Below are 25,217 nucleotides of genomic sequence, written 5' to 3'. Positions count from 1 at the left end.
AGACTGTATAGTTATTTTTACAACTTAAGTGTAAAGTGTATGTTTTCATGATATTTACAGTTAATGTTGTCACGGTTTTTTAGATATGTATAAGTTTATATTTTTAAGCTTGGCCAGACGGCGAACTAGCACTCCGTGGGAGGGGCCACATTAACGGTCTGTTTGGAGTGTTAACTCTTTCCTGCCTCAAGCACTAGCAAGGAACACAATACCTACTTGGCGGTGTCCTGGCGCCCACTGAGAAACACCTTTCTGGTGAGTAAAACGGTTCCTTCCTTGACACTGAAGCAATCCTAGTGACTCCTGCTCATTTTGTGCAATACGTTTACAATTAAGCCCTGGTGTGATCCTGAACATCATTGGTTGAAAACTATCACATGGAAAGAAATTCCATTGAAGTCAGCAGAATGTACCGCCATGTAATGGACCTGATCCAGCTAATATCAGTCATGGCAAAGTCTCACTGAGACCACTGGAAGAAGTTAGTCATGCTTTGCAGCCTATTCAGACATTCTCCCCTTGCTGGAGATTATCGTCAGCATTGCTTAGAACCCTGCTGTTCTATGGTTCTAAACTGCCTCCAGTCTCCTCCATAAGTCAGGAAGTTCCCTGCTGCAGAGGTTTGCCTTTCTAATTTGTAGAAGGCAATAAAGCCTGTAATAGGGGCATGACTGAATGTGTGGGGCCAATAGACTCATTTCCATTTTCCCCCCATACAGTAGTGTGTGTGTGTGTGTGAGAGAGAGAGCGAGCGAGCGAGCGAGCGAGCATTGCTTTCAAAGGATTTATACAATCAACTTTAGCCAGACCATTGTGTAGAGGTACAACTCACTGATTTCAATGGAATTTACTTCCAATGGGTTGGGTCCTGAGAACTGTCAGTGGAAGAAAACTCATGGAAAGGGATTCTCCCATCAACTCCCCACAGCAAGTCCCTGAAAACTCACTCCCAAGAGTCAGGAGATCTTCCCGAATGGGATGAGATGGATCACAGGTGGTTAGTGTGGGGAGACTGCTAAAATTGGATGAAGCCACCTTATGCAAGCACAACAGGGATCTGTCTAACACTGAGGTGACCATCATAGTGTCCTCCAGCTGTTGTGGATTACAGCTTCCATCAGCTTCAGTCAACATGGCCTGTGGTCAGGGCTGATGGGAGTTGTAGTCCACAACATCAGGAAGCCAAACAATGGCTACCTTTGGTCTAACCCAATGTGTTCATGATCAGTGTGTCAAAAATTGCTAATACTGTAACTTTTTGTCTCTCTTCTTTACTGTAGGGGAGTCCTGGTTCTTATGGATCTCCAGGTTTTCCAGGAAGCAAGGTAGCATATTTTGGAACCTCCCACCCCTCAAAATAGTAATGCCAATGATTTACAACTAAAATGTGCACACACATTAAGTCCAATTAATTACAGTATAACTTCATTGTACGATAAGTATTCTTAAGGGGCATGAACAAATATTGGTTGTTTCAGGGTGAAACTGGAATTGCTGGATTTCCTGGAGAAGATGGCCTCCCAGGAATTAAGGTCAGCTCTCAAATGCAGGAGGCTTTTTAATGTTTGTGTTTGTGTCAAGGTGATATTGAATCTATACTATTCTATAGCAGAGCAGAGGAGGTCATTTTAATTAATTCCATTACCTTTCTCTATCATAGTTAATTGTTTTCCTTGGGTCCTGTGGGTATAATGTCATCATGCTGTTATATTGCAATAAACCTGATAATTTTTACAGGGGGAGCCAGGAGCCAGCGGGTGGCCAGGTCCACCAGGACCTCGAGGAACACCACACACTGGAATAAAAGGTTTAACTAGTATTAAATAATTTAATGCACATTTAATACAAATCATGATAGCATCTAATTATTTTTGAAAAAAACACTACCACCACATTTCCAATTATCTCCTACAGGTCTTCAGGGAGATCTTGGTGAACCTGGGCCTTCTGGAAATGTGGGGGCAGATGGGTCAGCAGGCCCTTCCGGTGCTAAAGGAAGGCAAGGGGAAGATGGAGCCAGTAAGAAACCTTTTTACATTTAGGGTAAAAAAAAAAAGTCACATCATCAGCTTTTACTTCTTCCCATAAAGGTTATGATGACAGATCCTGAGAAAGAGCAATTTATAGTAGCCTTTTCACACTAACTTTTGTGCATTTCTAACATTATAATAAGAGTTTTTATGGGAAAATAGTCCCTTGTGTGGTTTTAACATGTTGTTAGTTGGTTTTTGTTCATGTTGACACATTTGCCTTTATAAGCATTTATTGCTTTTTAAAGAAGATTATTGAAATAAGGGGATAGAAATTAATCAAAGTTATGGTAGATTGCAACCTTTTGTGTTTCCTCAAGTTTGTGTTATTAATCCAGGTGGTAACATCCCCAAGTGGTCCCATGTAAACTCCAAGTTGGACCTACTGTGCTATTTGGATATCTTCATTAAAAGCATGACCCTGATAATTTGGAGCATGAACTTTCAGGGAAAAGGTCTCAGACTGTGGGAGGCATGTCTTTTGAGACCATGTTGAGACAGATGGAAGCTCCTGGTTTTGTTCTTACTCAGTCTTTTTAAATAAAATAATTACTGTTGGGAGAAGAAAACTTATGATTCTCCATGTGTCAGGGTGCAACTGATGAATCAATAGATCTGTTAAAGATTGCATTTTAGTTGCATTTATATATTAAACTTCCTACTAGATTTATAGTTTTGTTGCTAGCTTTGAACCTGGTGACACAGAATATGAACCTTTGTCTGCTTTCATGATAACTGTGGATGCAAAAATTACGAATGGGGGAGTGGGACATATATTTCATTCACATATGATGAACCTGCCAATGCTTTAAGGTCATCTGGTAAGACTTTTCTTTGGGTTGCTTTGCTTGCTGAAGTCAGGCAGGCAGTGACTGGACAATAAGCCTTTTCTGTTATGGAATGCCCTCCCCAGGTCTGTACACCTGGCACCAATGCTCATGACCTTCTGGACCAGGTAATTTTTTTTTATTTACTCAGATGTCTAGTGTTTCATTGCATCTGCTTTGAACTGGACTTTTACTAGAACCTTTTTTTCTTTTGCTTTGTTGTTTTAGTTAGTTTGATTGATTTTAAAGCCTAATGTTTATTGTTATGTTTATGGTTATTTTTCTTTTAAATGGCCTCAAATACTATTGAAGAGGGTCGATTACAAATCTATTAAATAATACAATGCTTTGGATCCAGACTAACACTACAATCCTATACATGTCTACTCAAACGTAAGTTCCATGTTTTCAATGGGGCTTACTTCCAAGTAAGTGTATATAGGATTGCAGCCTGTACACACTTACCTGGGTTAAACCCAGAGCTTGGAAAAGTTACTTTTTTTAAACTACAACTCCCATCAGCCCCAGCCAGCATGGCCACTGGATTGGGCTGATGGGAGTTGTAGTTCAAAAAAGTAACTTTTCCAAGCTCTGGTTAAACCACATTGAACTTACTTCTGACTAGATATGTAAAGGATTACACTGTACAGTAGTTAAAAAGGGGATCAAACTATTCTCCGGTGGGCACCAGGACACCCCCAAGTGGGTATTGTGTTCCTTGCTAGTGCTTGAGGCAGGAAACAGTTAACACTCCAAACAGACCGTTAATGCGGCCCCTCCCATGGAGTGCTAGTTCCTGCCTCGCTTGAGCAGTACTGATTTTCGCCTTGCTCTTCAGTCTGGCCGAGTTATATCTTTATCTTTTTCTCTATTTATGTTATTTATTAGCAGTTAATGTTCACTTAACTCTTCTCTCAGTGTTGTATATAGGTGTTAGTCCTCAGATTAATTAGTATAATGTTTCTCCTCAGTAATGAATTTCTCTGTGATTTTTCCAATTATTGCATTTCGTTAATGATACTTCCCTCACTTAATCAATTTCCGGGTAGATTTTTCTCAGTAATGAATCGCTGCATTCCGTAAATGATATTTCCCTCCGTTAATGAATTTGGGGGTGATTTTCCCTCATTTAATGATTTTAACAGGAGCTTTCTTCCCATTATAAATTGGTCTTTCCTGCTGAAAGCGAAATGCCTAAGGAGCGAAAAACTGTCTCTTCAAGGCTTTCTAAATGAACGGAAGCAGTGCTTGGTGCGGTAGCACCTACAGCTCGCTCGCATGAACCAACAGTTAAAAAGACGAGCCGTTGCAGCGCTCTCACAGACGGCCGCCATTTTACTCAAACAGCCTCACAGGCACCGCGCGGCCCAATCACTCTTGCGGTAGCACAGAGAACGGCCGTTAATCAACATGCACCTGTTTCCCCTGTAAGCAATGAGGTATCAGAGCAATCAGGGTGGAAAAATTTAAAAGCACTTAAAGGTACTGCATACCCTGTAGCTGGTGCGGTAGCACTGCAATCAGGACGTAAAAGTATGGAAGCAGTTAAAGGTGCAGAAAAGCCTATCAGCACTGCGGTAGCAGCACAGTCAGGACGCAAGCATATGACTAAAACAAAACATACAGTTAACCATACAGCAGAGCAATCAGGAAGAGTTGCTGCTGAGGGAGCCACAGAATGTAAGAAAAATGCTTCCTTATTTATTTATTTTATTTATTTATTTGTTGAATTTCTATACCGCCCGACTAGCATAGCTCTCTGGGCGGTGTACAACAGAGGAATATAAATATACACAGTAAAATCCAATAATTCAATGCAAGGAACATGTATGTAGGCATCCACAAATCTAAAATCAGTTAAACATATTTAAAAGACTAAAATAGACTAAAATGCCTGAGAAAAGAGGAAGGTTTTAACTTGGCGCCGAAAAGATAGCAACGTCGGCGCCAAGCGCACCTCATCAAGATGACTATTCCACAAAGCAGAAGGGCGCTGTATCTAGGACAGCAATCACAGCAGTTGAGTACAGTAAATGCTGAATTGCCCTCACAGCAGGAGATTCCAGATCTTTCAGTCCTTCTTTGCTCAGATTCTGAGGGAAATGATGAGGAATTTACAGGTTTTAATATTCATCACCCTGAGGTTCCACAGAGTACTGGGGCTATAGAGCCTGTAAGTGATATTGCAGCTAATGGACACAGTCATCAACAGCAGCACAGAGTTTTGCATGACAGAACTAATCATAACCAGCATCAATTCAACTCCACACAGATGGCCTCTCTTGCCACCTCGTGTTCAGATCAGGAACTTCAACAGGTGAAGTCTTTTCATTTAGGAGCTGCAGAATTAAATTATATTAGAAACGCTCTCATGGGTGATATATCAGCTGAACTAGCTGCTTTTCTCCAATCTTTTCAAGTGGTTCCTATACAGTCACAACAGCGCAGTCATGCAGCAGGACAAAGTCATAGGCAACACAATATGCAACAGTGTAGTGCTCAGGCAGGTTTCCCTGAGGTTGAGCAACATGAGCTCCACACTGAACTTGCACATGGATCATGAGATCCACACGATGTGCCCAGGGGTAGAGCACAGGGGTTATTAGCTGGCAGACCAGACAGATCAAAGTCTGCTAGGCAACAGTTTATGCACGATGATTCAGTAGTTGATTTCAAGGACGAATCAGATGAATGGAGTGATACTTCACAACTGGAAGAGCACCACTCCAATAGGCTGTTTCATAGCACTTACTATATGCCTCTGCTATGCAAGGCTATGGCGGCTTTAGATTTGAATGAGTTGTTACAGAACAGGCACCTTCTACATCCAGAGGAGCATCTGTCCTTCCGGAAACAAAGTCTACCGATAAGGTAATTAAGGTACCATCACTGCTCAGACAAATAGTGAAATCTGAATGGGACTCACCAGTTCAGTCTACCAAGTCAATGACGTATGCTAAGAAACTATACTTATTGGAGCCAGAGTTTATGGAGCAGCTCAAAACTCCAGACATTGATTCTGCAATTTCTGCCTTAGTTTCTAGAAACTTCCTTTTAAGAGAAGGGGATGCTCAATTGAAAGATCTTACAGAACGAAAGTTAGATATGGCACTTGAAAAGGTCCATGAAGCGTCAGCCTTGTCGGTACGTGCATCTATAGCAGCATCTGTGTTTTCAAGGGCTGCATTATTGTGGTTAGATGAAGTTTTGGAAAATCCAGATCAAGACCAAGACAGACTTAGGAAAACAATTTTGAAGGTATCAAGGACAGAGGCTTTCATTGCAGATGCAACAATGGATGCTACTCAATTCGCAGCTAGGGCCATGGCTGCTGAAGTTGTAGCTAGGCGTATTTTGTGGCTTCGTCATTGGGAGACGGACGTTTCTTCTCGCATGGTGTTGGCGACAGGACCATATGCAGGCAAGAAATTATTTGGTGAACATGTGCTCAGTGAAGTATTAGTTGAAACAAGAGACAGAAGAAGGCAATGCCAGTAACAAGTAAAAGACGAGATGACAGACGACCTTTTTGCTGCTTTCAGCCATACCAGTCCTTTCGTCCATTTAGGTTTGGAGGAAGGGGGCAAGATTTCCGTGTTAACAGACAAGCTTGGAGTCGTCCAAGATTCCAGTTACGCAACCAACAACAATCAGTAGTGCGAAATACATTCTCAGCTACCCGCAGAGGTGGAAGGCAACAAAGACAATTCTGACTTATTGCAGATACCAGTGGGAGGACGCCTGCTGAAATTTGCACACATTTGGCAGATGACAACATCAGACCGTTGGATAAAGAATGCTCTACAATATGGGTATCAGATAGAGTTTCAGGCTACGCCTCCAAACAGATTTCTCCCGTCACCTGTTTCGATCTAAAATTTCTAAACAGATTTGTGAGATACAGGAAATTTCGCATGGAAACATTGGTGTCCATAAAGGAAGCTATTCAGCCTCGAGACTTCCTAGCTTCCCTAGATCTAACCAAAGCATATTCACATGTGCCAATCCATCCGCAGCACCGCAAGTTCCTCCGCTTCGTTTACAACAATCAACACTATCAGTACAGGGCAATACCCTTTGGCTTGGCGTCAGCGCCGAGGGTCTTCACAAAATCATGGTGACCCTTGTCATGCATCTCCGTCAACATGGGTTGAATCTTTACCCATATTTAGACGACATTCTGATTCGTTCCCACACAGCACAGTCAGCTTATCAGGACATTCACACCATACTAGCAGTTCTCCACAATCACGGATTCTTAGTCAACATACCCAAGAGTCATTTGTTCCCTCAACGACATTTACAGCATTTGGGAGCAATGATAGATATGGAACGGGAGACAATTTCTCTTTCGGAAGACAGAGGTCAAAAGATAAAGTTGGCTGTTCAACCATTGCTAGCGAAGACTGCAGAGGACTTAATGGTCTTAACAAGGGTTTTAGGGATGCTGGTTTCCACTATCCAAGTTACACCATGGGCCAGATTTCATGTTCGTCCTCTACAATGGACACTGTTACCATACCAGTGGCAGATAGCACATTCCATGCATCTCCAGGTTCCTCTGACGTTACGACTGAGAACCGCTCTTCATTGGTGGACAAAGGATTGCAATCTACGCAGAGGACTTTCCTTAAAGGACCCACCACGGGAGACTGTCACATCAGATGCGAGTTTCCAGGGGTGGGGAGCTCACTGCAGAGGTCAAATCCTGCAGGGATCTTGGTCTCCTCAGGAATCAAACCAAAACATCAACTTACTAGAACTTCGGGCAGCACGGTTGGCGCTGCAACATTTTGTGCCTTTATTCCATCTCAAACGTGCTGCTGAGAACAGACAACAACTGTGTGAAAGCGTTCATAAATCGTCAAGGAGGGACGAAGTCACTGGTTCTTCATCAGGAGGCATCTCTACTAATTTCCTGGGCAGAGCACATGTTACAATCATTGAAAGCGGAATATATAAAGGAAGTAGACAATGTACAAGCGGACTGGTTAAGCAGACAGGAGGTGTTGCCGGGAGAGTGGCAGCTGCACAAAGATGTGTGCAAACAGATATGCAGAAGGTTCAGAAGGATGGATGTGGACCTTTTTGCTTCAGATGCCAATCATCAACTGAAGAGGTATTACACTCGCTATCCATCTCTCAGAGCAGAGGGTGTAGATGCCCTAAACTCTCCTTGGCCGAAGGCGACACTGTATTTTCCCCCTCCTTTTCCGTTGCTGTCTCGGGTAATGAAAAAGGTAAGGATGGAGAGGGCCAATGTTGTTCTACTAGCACCAGATTGGCCAAGGAGGCCATGGTTCTCAGAGCTAGTCAACCTATCTGTCGAGCCCCCATGGCATCTGCCTCTTCGACCAGATTTGCTGCTACAAGGACCGCTTTGCCACCCCAATCTCCAATGGTTGAGCTTAACCGCATGGAAATTGAGCGGGGCAAACTGCTGGGGGCTGGATTACCAATGGAAGTGGTAACCACAATATTGGCATCTAGAAGACAGTCCACAATAAGAAGCTACCAGTATACCTGGGTGGCCTTTTTGAAGTGGTGTAGTAGGAATCATGTTACACCTAGGAAGTCGGGAATTACAGAGGTGTTATCCTTTTTAAATGATGGTTTGAAGAATGGGTTGAGACCCAATACTTTGAGAAGACAAGCATCTGCGTTGTCAACAGTGCTGTCTAAGTCTTCTTATGCATCACTGGGAGCTCATCCCTATATGAAACAATTTCTAAGAGGGGCTTCACTATTGTCGCCACCTGTTCATCATCGTTTTCCAACTTGGAATCTTCACAAGGTCTTGGCAGCTCTTCAAAAACCACCATTTGAACCATTGAAAACGTCTACGTTACGAATACTTTCCTTCAAAGTATTATTTCTCATAGCAATAACATCAGCTAGACGAGTATCTGAACTCGGAGCTCTCTCGGTGGCAAAACATCTATGTATCATTTCTGGGCAAGGTTCTAGAGCGCGTGGTCGCTCACCAACTCCAGGCTCTCCTGGATGAAACTGATTATCTGGATCCATTTCAATCCGGCTTTCGGCCGGAGTTTGGTACAGAAACGGCCTTGGTCGCCCTGTATGATGACCTCTGTCGGGAGAAAGACAGAGGGAGTGTAACTCTGTTGGTTCTCCTTGATCTCTCGGTGGCTTTTGATACCATCGACCATGGTATCCTTCTGGGGCGACTCACGGATTTAGGAGTTGGAGGCACTGCTTGGCAGTGGCTGTGCTCCTATCTTGGGAATCATCTCCAGAAGGTGATGCTTGGGGAACATTACTCGAGTCCCTGGGTGCTCCAATATGGGGTCCCGCAGGGTTCAGTTCTGTCCCCCATGCTCTTTAATAACTATATGAAGCCGCTGGGTGAGGTCATCAGAAGTTTTGGAGTGCGTTTCCAGCAATATGCTGATGATACGTAGCTCTATTTCTCCTTTTCATCTTCTTCAGGTGAGGCTGTTAATGTACTAAACCACTGCCTGGCCGCGATAATGGACTGGATGAGAGCTAACAAACTGAAACTCAATCCTGACAAGACTGAGATGCTGTTGGTGGGGGGGGCCCTCTGCCCAGATGGTTGATGTCAGACCTGCCCTAGATGGGGTTACACTCCCCCTAAAGGAGCAGGTCCGTAGTTTGGGGGTCTTATTAGATCCGCTCCTGTCACTTGAGGCCCAGGTAGCCTCGGTGGCACGGAATGCGTTCTACCAGCTTCGGCTGGTAGCCCAACTACGACCCTATCTGGACAGGGAGAACCTCGCCTCAGTTATTCACGCTCTGGTAACCTCTAGATTGGACTATTGTAATGCACTCTATGTAGGGTTACTTTTGAAGACGATTCGGAAACTTCAGCTGGTGCAGAATGCTGCGGCCAGAGTTCTTACTGGGACGAAGAAATTTGACCACATAACACCTATTCTGGCCCAACTGCACTGGCTACCAATATGTTTCCGGGCCAGATTCAAAGTGTTGGTTCTTACCTATAAAGCCCTTAACGGCATCGGACTGCAATATCTGATGGAATGCCTCTCTCGCTATGTACCTACCCGTTCACTGCGCTCGACGTCCAAGGCCCTTCTCCGGGTCCCAACTCATAGGGAGGCCCGGAGAACAGTAACTAGATCTAGGGCCTTTTCAGTGGTGGCCCCCGAATTATGGAATGCCCTCCCAGATGAGATACGCCTGGCGCCTTCTTTGTTATCCTTTCGGCGCCAGGTAAAAACCTACCTCTTTGCCCAAGCATTTTAAGCTTATTTTAATTTTAATTTAACTGTAATTGTAATTTTTATTTCATTTTTATTCTAATTTTGTTTTAAATATGTTTTATAATTGTATGGTGTAATCCACACTTGTTCGTATTTTAAAATGTGGTTTTATCTTGTTGTACACTGCCCTGAGAGCTTGTTGCTATAGGGCGGTTTAGAAGTGTAATTAAATAAATAAATAAATATCTTCCATACTGACAGAGTCATTTTGAGAACAGATTCTACTTTCGTTCCAAAAGTTAATTCAGCTTTTCACTGTCAGCAGGAATTAGTATTGCCAACATTTTGCCCTTCGCCAAACCATCCTCTAGAGCACGCTTGGCATTCATTAGATGTGAGGAGAGCATTTAAAGTATATATAAATAGGACTAGGCCAATAAGGCAAACTGATTCTTTGTTTGTTTCTTACCACCCGACTACTCTCGGTAAAAGGGTGTCCTCCTCTACTTTGGCGAGATGGATTAAGGGCTGCATTGCCTTAGCATACAGTTCTCTAAACATACCATTACCTTCAGGCATCATTGCTCATTCCACTAGAGCAGCAGCTGCCACTGCAGCTTATTCAACAAATGCATCTCTTCAAGAAATATGTCAGCAGTCGCTCTGAGTAGAGACTGTATAGTTATTTTTACAACTTAAGTGTAAAGTGTATGTTTTCATGATAATTACAGTTAATGTTGTCACGGTTTTTTAGATATGTATAAGTTTATATTTTTAAGCTTGGCCAGACGGCGAACTAGCACTCCGTGGGAGGGGCCGCATTAACGGTCTGTTTGGAGTGTTAACTCTTTCCTGCCTCAAGCACTAGCAAGGAACACAATACCCACTTGGCGGTGTCCTGGCGCCCACTGAGAAACACCTTTCTGGTTAGTAAAACGGTTCCATTCATAGAGAATAGGGCTATCAATAAGTACTAGCTACATATTGCCTCCAGTATCAGAGACATCCTCTCTCTGAATACCTGTTGCTAAGGAACATGAGAGTGCTATTGCACTCATGTCCTGCTTGTGGGCTTTTGATAGGCATGTTATTGGCCACTGTGGAAACAGAATGGTGGATGAAGTGGGCCTTTGGGGTAATCCAGCTGGGCTCTTCTTATGAAATCAATTGCACAATACAGCCATTTATTAACATAAGTCCCTCTGATTTAAATGGAAACTAAGTTCAGCCAATTGGGGTATATTGAACTAAGCTCTGCTCAGAGTAGACCCATTACAATTAATGATCCTAAGTTAGTCATGTCTATTAACTTCAGTGGGACTACTCTGAGTAGGTCTAACATTGAATACCACCCACCAAATCTGGATACAACCCAAAATTCTTAGGACAAGAAATACTCCAAAAAGCCAAGGTATTGTCTCTGGAGCATGTACTAATGTTGTAATCAAAATTGGCATGGTTGTTTTCTTTATCTTAATCACTGTAAAATAACATAAAAGTATAAAGTGCCGAAACCTGTGAAAAGTTTGCTGAGGTACTTGGAGAACATAGTTTGAAGATATTGGCCATATTTGAGAAATCTGGTGGAAGAGGAGGAATTTGAAGATCAATTGAGCTTCCTTTCCAAGCCACGTCTTTTATCACAAGGAAGTATTAATTTAAAATGATGGGGAACCTGTGGCCCTCTAAGTGTTGTTGGATTACAACTCCCATCATCCTGGGCAATTGACTACATTTGCTGGGGCTGATGGAAGTTGGAGTCCAAGTAAATATTCAGCAAGGTGTATTACCCTCTGAGTACAGCTCCTCTCACAGATGATTTCTTTACGACTATTTCACTTCCTGTTACAAGGCTGTATGACTTGTTTGTTTCCCTCCCTCCATAGGTTTCCTAGGTTCCAAAGGTGCAATGGGAGTACAAGGTCCTCAAGGCTTTCAAGGTGATCCTGGTCTGCCTGCCATATCTGAAACAGCTCCAGGAAATCCTGGATCGCCAGGATTACCAGGTTTTCCAGGAACTCCAGGAAACCAGGGCTTGCCCGGACCACCTGGTAAGATGAGCAAAATACTTTGAACATTGCAGAAACATAAACAGCAGTTATTAATATTTCCACTTGAATGCAATATATATTAACTAAGTAGGTCACATTTTTACTTACACAGCACACTTTCTGTATAGCAAGAATAATTTAGAAACAGTTCTATTTCAACAGAGAGTTTTACTTTCCAGATGGTAATCTAAAGGCAGAACTAGGCTTATCACATTCATCATTTGTCTTCAAAATCTGACCACCACTTCACCAAGGCAGGGCAATGCCAGCAAAGCACAAAGCCAGTGGTGGTTTATCATGGGAGGCAGAGGTAGTGATGACGGTGCTAAGCTCATCAGGAAGGGCAGAGCTGGTAGCAGTGAGGTTGGGGGACCTCCAGGCTGGCAGTGGCAGCCCAAACTCAATGCCTTGCCACCATCCCAATGAGCACAGCACTACTGCTGTGAAGATATTTCTGCCTCTGCATCCCCTTGTGAGCCACTGCTGAAAGAAGCTGTGAGTAGGAGCTTCACACACCATTGGAGCCTCAGCTGGGAAGAACACCTGGAGAAAGGGTGAAAGGTTGCAGGTGGTGGGAAGGGCTAAATGCTCTCCTTCCCACATCTTTTTTACTAGAAGTCATACCCTCCTACGTTGAAAAAATGAACTGTGAAGATGGATGGTGGGAAACATATGGTGCAAAACTCTGTCACTCTTATGTGGAATATAGGTGAGGTAAAGATCTATCTGAGCCAGTGTGGTGCAGTGGTTAGAGTGTTGGACTATGACCTGGGAGACCAGGGTTCGAATCCCCATATAGCCATGAAGCTCACTGGGTGACCTTGGGCCAGTCACTGCCTCTCAGTCTTATGAAAACTCTATTCATGGGGTCGCCATACGTCGGGGTCGCCATACGTCGGGATCGACTTGAAGGCAGTGCATTTCCATTTTAAAGATCTATCTAAAAGACTGCCTTTTTACTCCACTGCAAATCCTAAATGTCCTCTAATTCTGTATAGCACATTAGTTCTACATTTTCATCCACACTGGTTTGAAATTACGAATAAGATATTATGTGATGATTATAATAATAGAGTGTTCCTCTCAAGTTGTAGGGGAAATGGAGAAGGAAAGGGATGAGTGAATGTAAATCTCCCATTAGGTGGGAAGGGGGCACTACATTGCCAATCAAGCAGATTTTGTAACCATCTATTTGTGTAACCATCCGGTCCTTTAGCTGGCTGACACATTGGTTCCAAGAATGAGACCAGGCTGTTTGAAATTTTTTAAAAGAATGTAGACAATCACTTTATAATACATTTTAAATTATGAAATATGTCTTCTGTAAATTTCAAGGTGTGGCTTGTAGTGGGAGAGGATCCTCTGGACCACCAGGAACTAAAGGCCAGAGGGGACCACCAGGAGAAAAAGGTGGAAAAGGAGAGAAAGGCAAGTATATGTATCCCTCAACAAGCAAATACCTCATCTCTGTCATATCATGTAATTTATTTATTTTTATTTATTTATTATTTGATTTATATCCCGCCCTTCATCCCAGCAGGAGCCCAGGGCAGCAAACTAAGCAGGGTCAGGTCTGGTCAGAGCCTGGATGGGAGACCGCCTGGGAACCATATGTAAGCCGCCTTGGGTTTCTATCATGAAAGAAAGGCGGGGTATAAATGTAATAAATAAATAAGTAAAACAACGTTAAAAACATTTTAAAAAAAACTTTTAAAACATCTTTTTAAAAGGTCTCAACTTAAAAGGCTTGTTGAAAGAGGAAAGTCTTCAAAAGACGCCAAAAAGATAACAGAGATGGCACCTGCCTAATATTTAAGGGGAGGGAATTCCAAAGGGTACGTGCCACCACACTAAAGGTCTGTTTCCTATACTGTGCAAAACAAACCTCCTGATAAGATGGTATCTGCAGGAGGCCCCCACCTGCAGAACGCGGTGATTGACTGGGTATATAAGGGGAAAGACAGTCTTTCAGGTATCTTGGTCTGCCCAGACTACGGACCTGCTCTTTCAGTGGGAGTTGTCGAGCCCCAGGTGACCCAGGGGGGCCTGGATCAGGAAGTGGGGGAGCCCCAGGGCCTCTTCCCGGCACAGAGTGACTCTGGGGGGGAGCTGTTTGAGGACGCACCCCCAGCTATGCAGATGGGAGAGATGTCAGGTGTGGAGGATGCTTCTGAAGATCTGGGGGGAGGAGACATGACCAACCACTCTCTGATTCCCATGGGAAATTCGCCCGCTCACGTGGAGACCCCTCCCTTGCCAAGTGCCCCAGGAGAGCCGTTGGAGCAAGACCTTGTGCGCGCCAACTCCACCCCCCCTCAGGATTCCTTGTCTGGCCCTTCAAACGCTTCCCCGCCAGAAACGTCTCCCCCCCCTTCAATGGAGCTGGCACCTGAGGAGTCTAGACTGATGAGCAGATGTTTGTGCGCCCTCTGTCACCTCGTGTGCGCCACCGAGAAAAGAGGCTTGGCCCAGAGGGAGGTCCCGCGCAGGAGTCAGAGTTTACGGGCGAAAACCTTTCCTACTTAAGCCCGCGCCCCCCTGATGAGGGTGCTGAGGCAACTCCCCTTACATGCTGCAGAGTAAGCGTGAGTAGTTTAGTTAGGGATTACAGTGAGCTAGTTAGCGAAATCTATGAGACACCTTGCCTTCGATGTTACTCTAACAAAACAGGAATTAATTCCAGTCTCGTCTCCGTTTCATGATTCTCACTCTGGGCAGGACAGGAGTACAACCCCATCCAAAGCAGGCAACTGACCAATTATCCGAACTCAGGAACAACCAACCCACAGTGCCTCCGTCCTGCTAGGATTCAGACTCAGTTTATTCGCCCTCATCCAGCCCACCACTGAGTCCAGGCACCGGTCCAGGGCTTGCACGGCCTCTCCCAATTCAGATGTTACGGAGAACAGAGCTGGGTATCATCAGCATACGGCTGACACCTTGCCCCAAAGCTCCTGATGACCGCTCCCAAGGGCTTCATATAGAGGTTAAACAGCACAGGGGACAAGATGGTACCCTGCGGCACCCCACAGCACAACTGCCAGGGAGCCGAAAGACAGTCACCCGATGCTATTCTCTGAGAGCGACCCTGGAGATAGGATCAGAACCATTGTAAAACAGTGCCTCCAGTACCCATCTCACCAAGTTGACCCAGAAGGATATCATAGTCAATGGTATCAAAAGCCACTGAGAGATCAAATAAGAATAACAGAGTCACACTCCCCCTGTCCTTCTCCTGATAAAGGTCATCCATTAGGATGGCCAGGCTGATTCGGTCCCATAACCAGGCCTGAACCCAGACTGGAATGGGTCAAGATCATCTGTTTCATCCAAGAGTATTTGCAATTGCCTTTGCCACAGCTCTCTCAATCACCTTCCCTAAAAAGGGGGTATTTGCAACCGGTCAGTAGTTGTCACAAACCAATGGGTCCAGGTTGGGCTTTTTCAGGAGTGGTTGGATCACTGCCTCTTTCAAGGTGGCTCGAACCACTCCCTCCTGCAATGATGCATTGACCACACCCTGGATCCACTCAATCAACCCCCCTCGGCAAGCTTTAATAAGTCAAGAAGGGCAAGGACTGAGAGGACATGTTGCTGGCCACATCATTGCAAAAACCAAGTTGAGGGTGTGCCCTGCCCTATGTGTTGGGCCAGTGACAACTTGAGACAAACCCATGGTCATCATGGAGGCCATGAAGTCCCGAGTTGGAACACTAGAGGCAGCCTCAGCATGGACACTGAAATTACCCAGCACTATTGTTCTGGGCTCTTCCAACACCACAGCTGAGACGGCCTCCGCCCGCTTGGTCAGAGAAGCTGTCGGGCAGCAGGTTGGACGGTACACCAGCAGCAACCCTAGTTTACTGTCTCCTTGGCCCAACACCAGGTGCAGGCCCTCACAGCCAGCTCCAAGACAGAGTGGTTTCCTGGTGACAGAGATGGAAGTTCTGTAGACCATAGTAACTCCTCCTCCCTGTCCCTGCAGCCTGTGCTGGTGTGGCACCAAGTATCCAGGTGGGCAAAGCTGGGTCAGATCAACTCCTCCCAGCTCACCCACCCAGGTCTCGGTAACGCACACCAAATTGGCACCTTCATCCATGATCAAATCATGGATGAGAGTGATCTTATTGTGTACCGATCTGGCGTTAAACAACAACACACACAGGCCAGTGGGCACAGCAGATAAGCAACGAGAAACCCATCCATGAGAGGAGTTGCAGCAAGGAACAAGGCGCAGATAGCCTTGTAACTTAACTTAATTTAACTTGTAACTTAACTTTAACTTAACGTTGTAACTTAACTTAATGTAATTTAACCATGACTGTCCTTGCGATGATAATGCATGTCGCAAAGCAAAATAATAGTTAACTCTAACTTTGCATTATGAATGGACATTATTTAACTGTTTCAAAGCTTTGTTTTCTTTGTGCTATGTAGGGAGTCCAAGCAACTGCTCATGTGGTCTAGGTCCATGTGGTGTACCTGGAATACAAGGTCCACCAGGCATCCCTGGAAAAAAAGGAGAAGTAGGATTACCTGGAAAATATGGAAGAAAAGGTGATCTAGGCTTACATGGTGCAATGGGACAATCAGGTTCCCCAGTGAGTAACTGTAGACAATATTCTATATTCTAACATCCGTAAAGAAAACTGAATGAATGAAAAATGTTTATTGATCCATCAACCATGACAAACAGAAAAGCATTATAACCCCAAGATCACCATGAATTAATTAATTATCTTTGAGCATTTCAACCCTTATGACAATTAGAGTTTAAAAAGTTTGGCAACCTTTAAAGTAACAAAAGGATATATCAGTGAGACATACTTCCATATCAGATCTATCAGGGAACCATTCCAGAATGGGGTACAGCAATCTAGCACTCAAACCCTTATAAAAATTGCAGTGCAAAAGCATGTGTGCTATAGTGTCGACTACACCTGTGCTACATGGGCAAACTCTCTGGTCATTGTTGTACCTTGAAAGCATCCTTCCATCATCATAGAGGGCATGACATTGATCCTAGCCAGGAAGAATGCTCTCTTGTATTTTGGTACAGAAAGTTTACTTGGATAAAGGGTGCATTCTTTTCTAGGGGTGACATTAAATCCTAAGGCTGCAGGGGAGCAGGAACAATTTGACAGAGTTAACAGACTCTGTCTATCAACATCCAAAATCCTCTGTTGATCAGAAACTTTGTGTGCAAGCAGCTCTGCAGAGGAAAGGCCAAGAAAATAAATATTTTGTGACGGAGCTTTTTTCCATGAGGAAATAAAGTGATCACTCAAAGTCAGATGAACTCATGAATTTACTTCTGCACTGTGGTACAACTGGTTCCAGTGACATATGGAATCCACTCCAAAATAAAGAACTGAGCTAGCAACACATTTTGGAGTGTCCACTTGCTAGCTAGCTACTCTTTTTTTCTCTGGTTAACCATTAAGGGAATATTCCCTCCTTTTGGAGTAAGTTTAATATTTTTCCTATTTACAAAAAGGGTGTAAGTTCTGACCCTAATAACTACCGCTCCATAAGCCTACTGTCTGTCACTGGGAAAATGTATGCTTTTTATCTTGCAATCAAACTGAAAGTTTGGGTTAGATCTGCTCACGTTATTGGTGTGGAATAGATTGGCTTTAAAGATGGTTCTTGCACATTGGATCATTGCTTAACTCTCACATTGCCAAAAAATATACCAACTTACCAGCAGAAAAATTATTTGTGGCTTTTATTGATCTTAAGTCAGCACTTAACTCCATTTCCCAAGAAATCTTTTGGAGGAAATGTGAAAATCAATCTATTGGGCCCTGCTTGCTGTTCCATAAAGAAAATTTATATTTTTGTATATTGCTTGTTTCAGAAGAACCTGAATGCCTCCTGGATCAGCCCATCTAGTCCAGCAGGCTCTTGTTATGTTCTTTCCTTCTTTCTAATGATTTAAATTTTATTTTGTCAGTTTTTCACATTAACGTTTGTATGTGTTCTAGTAGATCACACAACACATAGTTAATTTGATAGTGCAAAATATGGAATTTGACACTGCAAGATATGGTGACAGCTTTAAAGGGGGGTGAGAAAAATTCATGGAGGCTAAGGCTATAAAAAATCAACTCATTTGAAATGTGGTGTTGGAGGAGAACTTTGCGCATACTATGGACTGCGAAAAAGACCAATAATTGGGTGTTAGAACAAATTAAACCAGAACTATCACTAGAAGCTAACATGATGAAACTGAGGTTATCATACTTTGGACACATCATGAGAAGACATCATTCACTAGAAAAGACAATAATGCTGGGAAAAACAGAAGGGAGTAGAAAAAGAGGAAGACCAGATGAGATGGATTGATTCCATCAAGGAAGCCACAGACCTGAACTTCCAATATCTGAACAGGGTGTTTTATAACAGATGCTATTGGAGATTGCTGATTCATAGGGTTGCCATAAGTCATAATCGACTTGAAGGCACATAACAACAACAAAAAAGGCTATAAATTCCTACTAGTCATGATGGCTGTACAATACCAGATGCAGGAGAACAACAGCAATAGGAAGCTATTGTGCTCATGTCCTGCTTGTGAGTTTCCCGTAGGCAGCTGTTTGGCCATTACTGGAAACAGGATGCTGGACTAGATGGGGCTTTACTCCAATCCAGCAGGACTCTTCTTATATTCTTATCAGTGTGTCATGAGAACATTTCATTAGGCAAAATCTTAATTAAAGGTTGCTATGGGAGCAGGATGAGAGAAGCTCTTGGTGCCATCTGAACTATTGTCAGTTTATACAGCATAGTTTTTTTATTAGGTGGGAGCAGTGGTGTAGTCATCTGGGAACTTGGGGGTCTTAGACCCTTTACTTTTCTGGGAGCAGGGTCCCAATGTCTCCAGCGTCCTACGAGCCAATCAGCATGAAAGAGAAGTGTGTTAGCCATTGAGAAGAGTCTTATAACATGCTTCCTTGTCATTTCCTGCTGATTGGAGCCAATCAGAGTGAAAGGAGGTGAGTCAGCCACTGAGAAGACTCTTCTCAGTAGCTAACACTGTTCCCTTTCATGCTTATTGGCTCCTAAGGATATCTGTTGTTTTGGGAGAGGGCATCATCATTCTCAACCCACAGCAAAAAAAAAGGTGTGTGTGTGTCTGTGACTATCAGGAAGGGACCCTGCACTTCTGAATTTGCTACTACTTTACTGGGTGGGAGGGAAAAGAGCACCATGCTCCTCTCCCATCTTGTTCATCTAATAGATGTTTACTGCTATCAGATATCAGCAATGTCTATAACTTATTTCTTTTACAATTTGTAAGGGAATACCAGGTCCATTTGGGTTGACTGGCGAAAAAGGGGATAAGGGTGACCTGGCCAGAATAAGAATCAAAGGTAAATATGCAACTGATTGAACCCATTAAATTTTCCTTTATGCTTGGGGACTGCTTGCAATGGTATCTCTAGATGTTGTGTTATGTTTGTGGTGGAGAAGCTTTGCAAAAAATTGCCCTGGGAAAAAGGGGAGAATGAGAAAGCAAGAGGCAAAAGGGACAGCATGAGAAGAATGAGAGCATGAATATTCTTGTTCAGACATAATGATCTTGGCTTAATAAGCCATGGTTTATTGAGCCAAGAATGAGTGTTATGCCTGCATGCTCCCCCTCCCCTTGCACATTGTCTTTGGGGTTTCTCTGATGGTTCATTCAATCCACAGCTTCCTGTTATGTGGGTTGTATGGAGCAGTTAATAATAAACAGTAACCATACAACTGAAGCTCATCCTCAAAAGTTATAGTCTATAAGTGTCATAATTGGAGTATGTCTTCACATCCTCATTTTTGTGAGCTATCATTGAAAATAATGCAAGGAGCTGGCACAATCTGCTCCCCACTCTGTGTCCTGTCTCTGATAAGTACTTTACTTTTTCTTTTGTTTTGTTGTAGAAAATGTACTACCTAGTTAAAGTGGTACTAGCTGTCCTAAGATACTTGTTTAAGTTTTGACATTTTTCTCCATTAGCTGTCTTTCTGTTGCTCTGCTCATCCTAATCCACTATGAATCATTTTACATTTGAAATATTCACATATATCCACTCATGCATCTCACTGCAAGATCTTCAAGTGTGTGTGTGTGTAGAGAGAGACTGAAGTTGCACACATTCATGACTGACACCTCAGTAGTTTCTTTGGCTAATGCATTCTGAGAGAAGAGGAGTTGGTTTTTGATAGTACATAATTAATGGAGAAGTTCACATTTTCCCTTTCTTATTTCTCCTGTATATAATAATTCTGCACAAATACCAAAACTCAAGTTTGCCATTCCTTGTTTTAAAGCAGTTTTTATTATTTATTTATTACATTAATACCCCGCCTTTCATGATAGAAACCAAAGGCAGCTTACATATGGTTCCCAGGTGGTCTCCCATCCAGGCACTGATCAGACCTGACCCTGCTCAGCAGGGTGCTGGCCTCATGTGCCTTCAGACCATAGCCTGGGACTAAATTTTTAATATAGTAAGAAAAATGTATTTTATCCAAATGCAAAATAGCGGAACATAGCCTTTGTAAAGCTGTATTTTTATTTATCACTTTCCCCAACTTTCTAGGAGTTTGGGGGTATTCCCTAAAGCATTCAGGTACATAGGCTTAAAGAGCAAACATACAAATATCTTCTTCAGATACTGATTGTAATGTTTCCATCATCCAAAGGCATAAAAGGACAAAGGGGTCTTCATGGAGAGCCTGGATTTCCAGGAAGAAATGGTATTGCTGCCAGGAATGGAGATCCAGGGTTGTCTGGTGACAAGGGCTTTCAGGTATACCTGATTATCTTGACAATTGTTTTTCTCTTCATTGTAACTCACAAAGTAAACTATTGCCTCTTCTATTCACTGTTAGGAAAATGGTCTATTGGCTAATACTGGTTTTTAGGAATTGGTTCAACATATTGTAATACTTTTATTCCAGATGGTTGCCATGATTTAATAAGGTATTGTACAGATGTACCTGGCAACAATACAGCATACACCATTGTTCATTAGGCCTCTGGATCTTCAGCAGCCTTCCCCACCAAACTGTAAGGTGCCTTATAATATTGAGTGAGGGAGTCTACGTATGCATCCTTGGGGGTTCATCAGGAGTAGCTGCTGTAGGAAGAACAGCCTGCTGACAAAATGCATGCATTGATCTGCTATGGACATGTTGCTGATTACAGCTACTGACAATTGTAAATAAGTCTACTTGAAGGCATGGATGGGGAAAAAATTTAATTCACATTTAAAGCTGAATCTATCAAAAATCACTTTCTGAAACAGTATGAGAACCTAACACAGCCATTCTTTGAAATTCACATCAAATTTTATGGTGCAGCTCTCCAAACAAACAATGCATGTATTAGGCAAAATTGTGCATAAAATGAAAATATTGGTTAAAATATTATATATATTATATATAATAATTATTATATTATATAATTATATATATTAGGAAAGATTGCTTGCAAAAATGTGTACATTAGTCAAAACTGCATACAAAGTGTTTATTAGGAGAAATTTGCACTAAATGCTGAAGAATTTTTATGAGGATTTTTTTTAAAAAAAATCACAAATTGCTGCAGAAGTGTGGAAAACTGAATTTAAGATTGGAAAATGAAAAAAAGAGAGAGAACTGAAATTGACAGGTTCTTCCATCTCTACTTGTAGCTATGTTGTTTGACATAATTACCCAAGTGTTGAAGTTCCCCAGGATATCAGGACTCTAGCCAGAACTGGGGGATGCAAGGCAGAAATTCAGTTTGTGTGTGCAAACATTCAGCTGTGTCCAAAGGAAGGAACTACAGAGAAACTAGCTAGATGAACAAAGAAGCCCTTTAACAACAACAGACCAATGTGGATCACGAGACATCCTTTGACTACTTCAAAAACTTTCTGTTCCGTGCTTTGCACTGCCTTGGCTTCACACTGTTTCCCTCTCTTAGCTGATGTAAGAGCTAGGTCCAGCCTAAGAACTGTTTTTGAGCTTGGCATTATTGAAATTACCATGTTTCATTGGAATTCAACAATGCTCTGAGTGGCTCATTTCAAAGCTGAGAGATATGAAAGCCCACAGGGATCATGAATCTTCCAAGTTCAGATTTTGAGTTTGACTTCATAAACATTCAGTAATACTTCAAAGTGTTTTGCACTACCGGGATACCCTGCCAACTCCCAAATCTATGCAGTATGACAAGGTAGATAATATATATATTATATGAAATATATGTGTGATATTACTGTATTTACATCTGTCCGTGCTCTCCTCCATGTTCTTCCACCATTAGAGGTGAGGCAGGTGGTGATTAGGAAGAAGGCAGTTTTACTTGTGAAACTCAGTTTGTGGAACTCTGTCCACAGAGAGTCTCACTTGGCCTCAGCCTTGCTAGCCTTTAGGCTAGAGATGGGCAGAAGGCAGATTGGGATCTACTTTTACATTTCTGGGTGATTTGCAGTAGATCAGCAAGAGTTTCTGATTCCCATCTGTTCAACAATAGCAAGAACAAAACTATTTGTTCCACCTAAATAAGGCTGCTGAAATGAAGAAACAAAGCCTGAGCAGGAGAGCCTGAAAGAACTGGGCATGTCTTCCTTGAGAAGAGAAGACTGAGGGGAGATATGATAGCACTCTTCAAGTATTGGAACAGTTGTCACACAGAGGAGGGCCGGGATCTTTTTTCAATCACCACAGAATAATGGGCTCAAGTTACAGGAAGCCAGATTTTGGCTGAACATTGGGAACAGCTTCCTGTTAAAGCAATATGACAATGGAATCAATTCCATAGAGAGGTAGTGGGCTCTCCAACACTGGAGGCATTCAAGAGGCAGCTGGACAGCACCTGTCATGTATGTTTTTAGTTAGATTCCTGCATTGAGCAGGAAGTTGGACTCAGTGGCCTTATAGGCCCCTTCCAACTCTACTGTTCTATGATTCTAAGAACCAGGAGTTTGTGTGAAAGGACAGAGAGCTCATCGCAGTTCTGGTAATGAAAATCAATTTCTACCGTTAGAATATATTCTGAAGCATCTGTTCTTTAATTCTAATGGTATATGTTGTGCTCCTGGCTGTGGTTGGTGAATCATGGGGTTCTAGTGAAAAACAAAGTAGATCTTGCAAGCCTGAAGTTGTCCCAGTCCTGGGCAAAAGCTTTTTTATTCTTCTAGGCTATTTAGATCTCATTCTGCTTCCCCCCCCCTTTTTTTTTTTTAGTATCATGTTGTGTTTCAATATATACAAATATTATGTTTTTTATTGTAAACTGCCCTGGCATAATTTCTAATTAAGGGCAATATATATGTTTCTTAAATAAATAAATATTAATTATTTCATTGTTTGGATTTTTTTTGAAATTTTAAGATAACTATAAGCCTACCTTTGTTTTGTCAGTCAGTTATTTACATATACATTTATGTAACTGACTACATGTAGATACAGTTTTGAACCTATTTGCAGTACTGTTTAATTGCTGTTCATGCCACAATTAATTATTTAAAAGCATTTATGGGCCACCTTTATGAGCAGAACTCTTTCAAAACTGGTTACACACAAATGGAAATATAATTTTAAACAGCGATGAGATAAAATACAATGCAAAACTTCCAATAAAACCATGACACTAATAAAACCAACAATAGTGACATGTCCAGTTCAGAAATGAAACATTGTTTTAACAAATCCATCAGCCAAAAGGAGCATAATAGCAAGGTGAAATATCACTCATGAATAAATCACCGAGAGCAAGAGAGTTTTCAAGGCCATTTTCAAAACCAGAAGTATGGTGACGTTATAGAGGTCAGCTGGAAGTGAGTTCAAGTGTATTATTGTGTATTTGTGTTTATTGTTGGCAGGGTCTTGATGGAAGAGCTATAGCAGGTGATAAGGGATTTCCTGGCCCCCCTGGACTTCCTGGCTCAAGAGGACCCATGGGACCATCAGGTTTTGGAATTCAGGGTCCACAAGGTGTCCAGGGTCTGCCTGGAAATCCAGGAAGCCCTGGTACAAGAGGACCACCTGGCCCAAAGGGTCAAAAAGGTAACACTGAAAAGAGAAAACTCAAAAGAAACATAAGTTTCAGTTGAGTATTTCATTGCAGTGCAATAATATATTGATTAAAATAAAATATTGATAAATTTGCTTCTCATCACACAGCCTGATTCTGTTCATGTTTACTTGGAAGTAAATGCCATATACACCCAAGTAAATATGCATGTGATTGTTCTCTGGAATGTTTGCAAGGGGAACAAAAATGATTAGGGATCGCATCCATTGGCTGGTGCAGTCCAAAAGCATTCTGTTGACCTAATAGGCTGGTATCGATTTAAGTTTGTTCTTTGGCCACTAGCCGCTGCTTTTACTGATGTGTTTTTTCCCTCCACAAAAAAAATTGATATTAATATCTATATTTTGAAAGCAAATACCAATAAATTAAAGGAAATGTTTAAAAATCTATATTTTAGAGATGGTTTTTTTTTTAAAAAAATCACTACATAAAAATCTGATCCATAACAATAGAGAATAAGCAAATTAATGGAAAATTCAGCACCAAAATTAGATTTGCAGTTAAGAAACTGCAAATTTTCAAGTAATTATCAACCACAATACAATTTCTGCTGGTTCTGTTGTTTGAGATGTTGAAAGTTGAGTCACATAACATGGGCATTGCTTTTCTTCTAGGTGCTACACTTCCGTATGCAACAGCATATGTTGGGAATCCAGGTGCACCTGGTTTTCAGGGTATATCAGGTATGGCTGCAGGTGTGAAATAAGATGTTGTGCTTATCTGTCTTCTAATTATACAGACCACTCTTAATTTTAAACTTGTAATAATAAAGCTTAGGGTAGGCACTCTCAAGTTTGGAAAAGAAACACAAATGCAGAGTTGTCATAGCCAAAAATTAAAGGCAAGGTCTGATATCCAATGAAGATAGCACTTTTGCACTGATGAACTTGATGGAAAATTAAAATTTGGCACTTTCCTTTTATGTGGCTATATCCTGGAGTGGTATAGCTAGGGAAATTCCTGATATAAATCTCAGAAGCATTTTGCCTTGAATTTTGGAGGAAAACTATGTTCAAAAGAAATGTGGGGCC

General features: G+C 42.3%; 1 protein-coding gene across 4 annotated transcripts in view; it reads left to right on the top strand.

The window, feature by feature from the left end:
* Nucleotides 1-25,217, top strand: part of COL4A4 (collagen type IV alpha 4 chain) — a 192,770-nt gene that overhangs the window by 79,078 nt on the left and 88,475 nt on the right. For all 4 annotated transcript variants that reach the window (XM_061636823.1, XM_061636821.1, XM_061636822.1 and 1 more), the window contains 11 exons: nucleotides 1,281-1,325; nucleotides 1,479-1,532; nucleotides 1,738-1,807; nucleotides 1,915-2,019; nucleotides 11,949-12,113; nucleotides 13,449-13,541; nucleotides 16,551-16,714; nucleotides 19,417-19,489; nucleotides 20,805-20,911; nucleotides 23,975-24,158; nucleotides 24,801-24,869. In XM_061636823.1, coding sequence (XP_061492807.1) covers nucleotides 1,281-1,325; nucleotides 1,479-1,532; nucleotides 1,738-1,807; nucleotides 1,915-2,019; nucleotides 11,949-12,113; nucleotides 13,449-13,541; nucleotides 16,551-16,714; nucleotides 19,417-19,489; nucleotides 20,805-20,911; nucleotides 23,975-24,158; nucleotides 24,801-24,869 — 1,129 coding nt within the window. The remainder of the gene's footprint in view (nucleotides 1-1,280; nucleotides 1,326-1,478; nucleotides 1,533-1,737; nucleotides 1,808-1,914; nucleotides 2,020-11,948; nucleotides 12,114-13,448; nucleotides 13,542-16,550; nucleotides 16,715-19,416; nucleotides 19,490-20,804; nucleotides 20,912-23,974; nucleotides 24,159-24,800; nucleotides 24,870-25,217) is intronic.

Source organism: Rhineura floridana, chromosome 7 (assembly GCF_030035675.1).
Source record: "Rhineura floridana isolate rRhiFlo1 chromosome 7, rRhiFlo1.hap2, whole genome shotgun sequence".
NCBI lineage: Eukaryota > Metazoa > Chordata > Lepidosauria > Squamata > Rhineuridae > Rhineura > Rhineura floridana.
The sequence above is the reverse complement of the archived record's forward strand: the minus strand, read 5'-3'. Positions and strand labels throughout refer to the sequence as shown.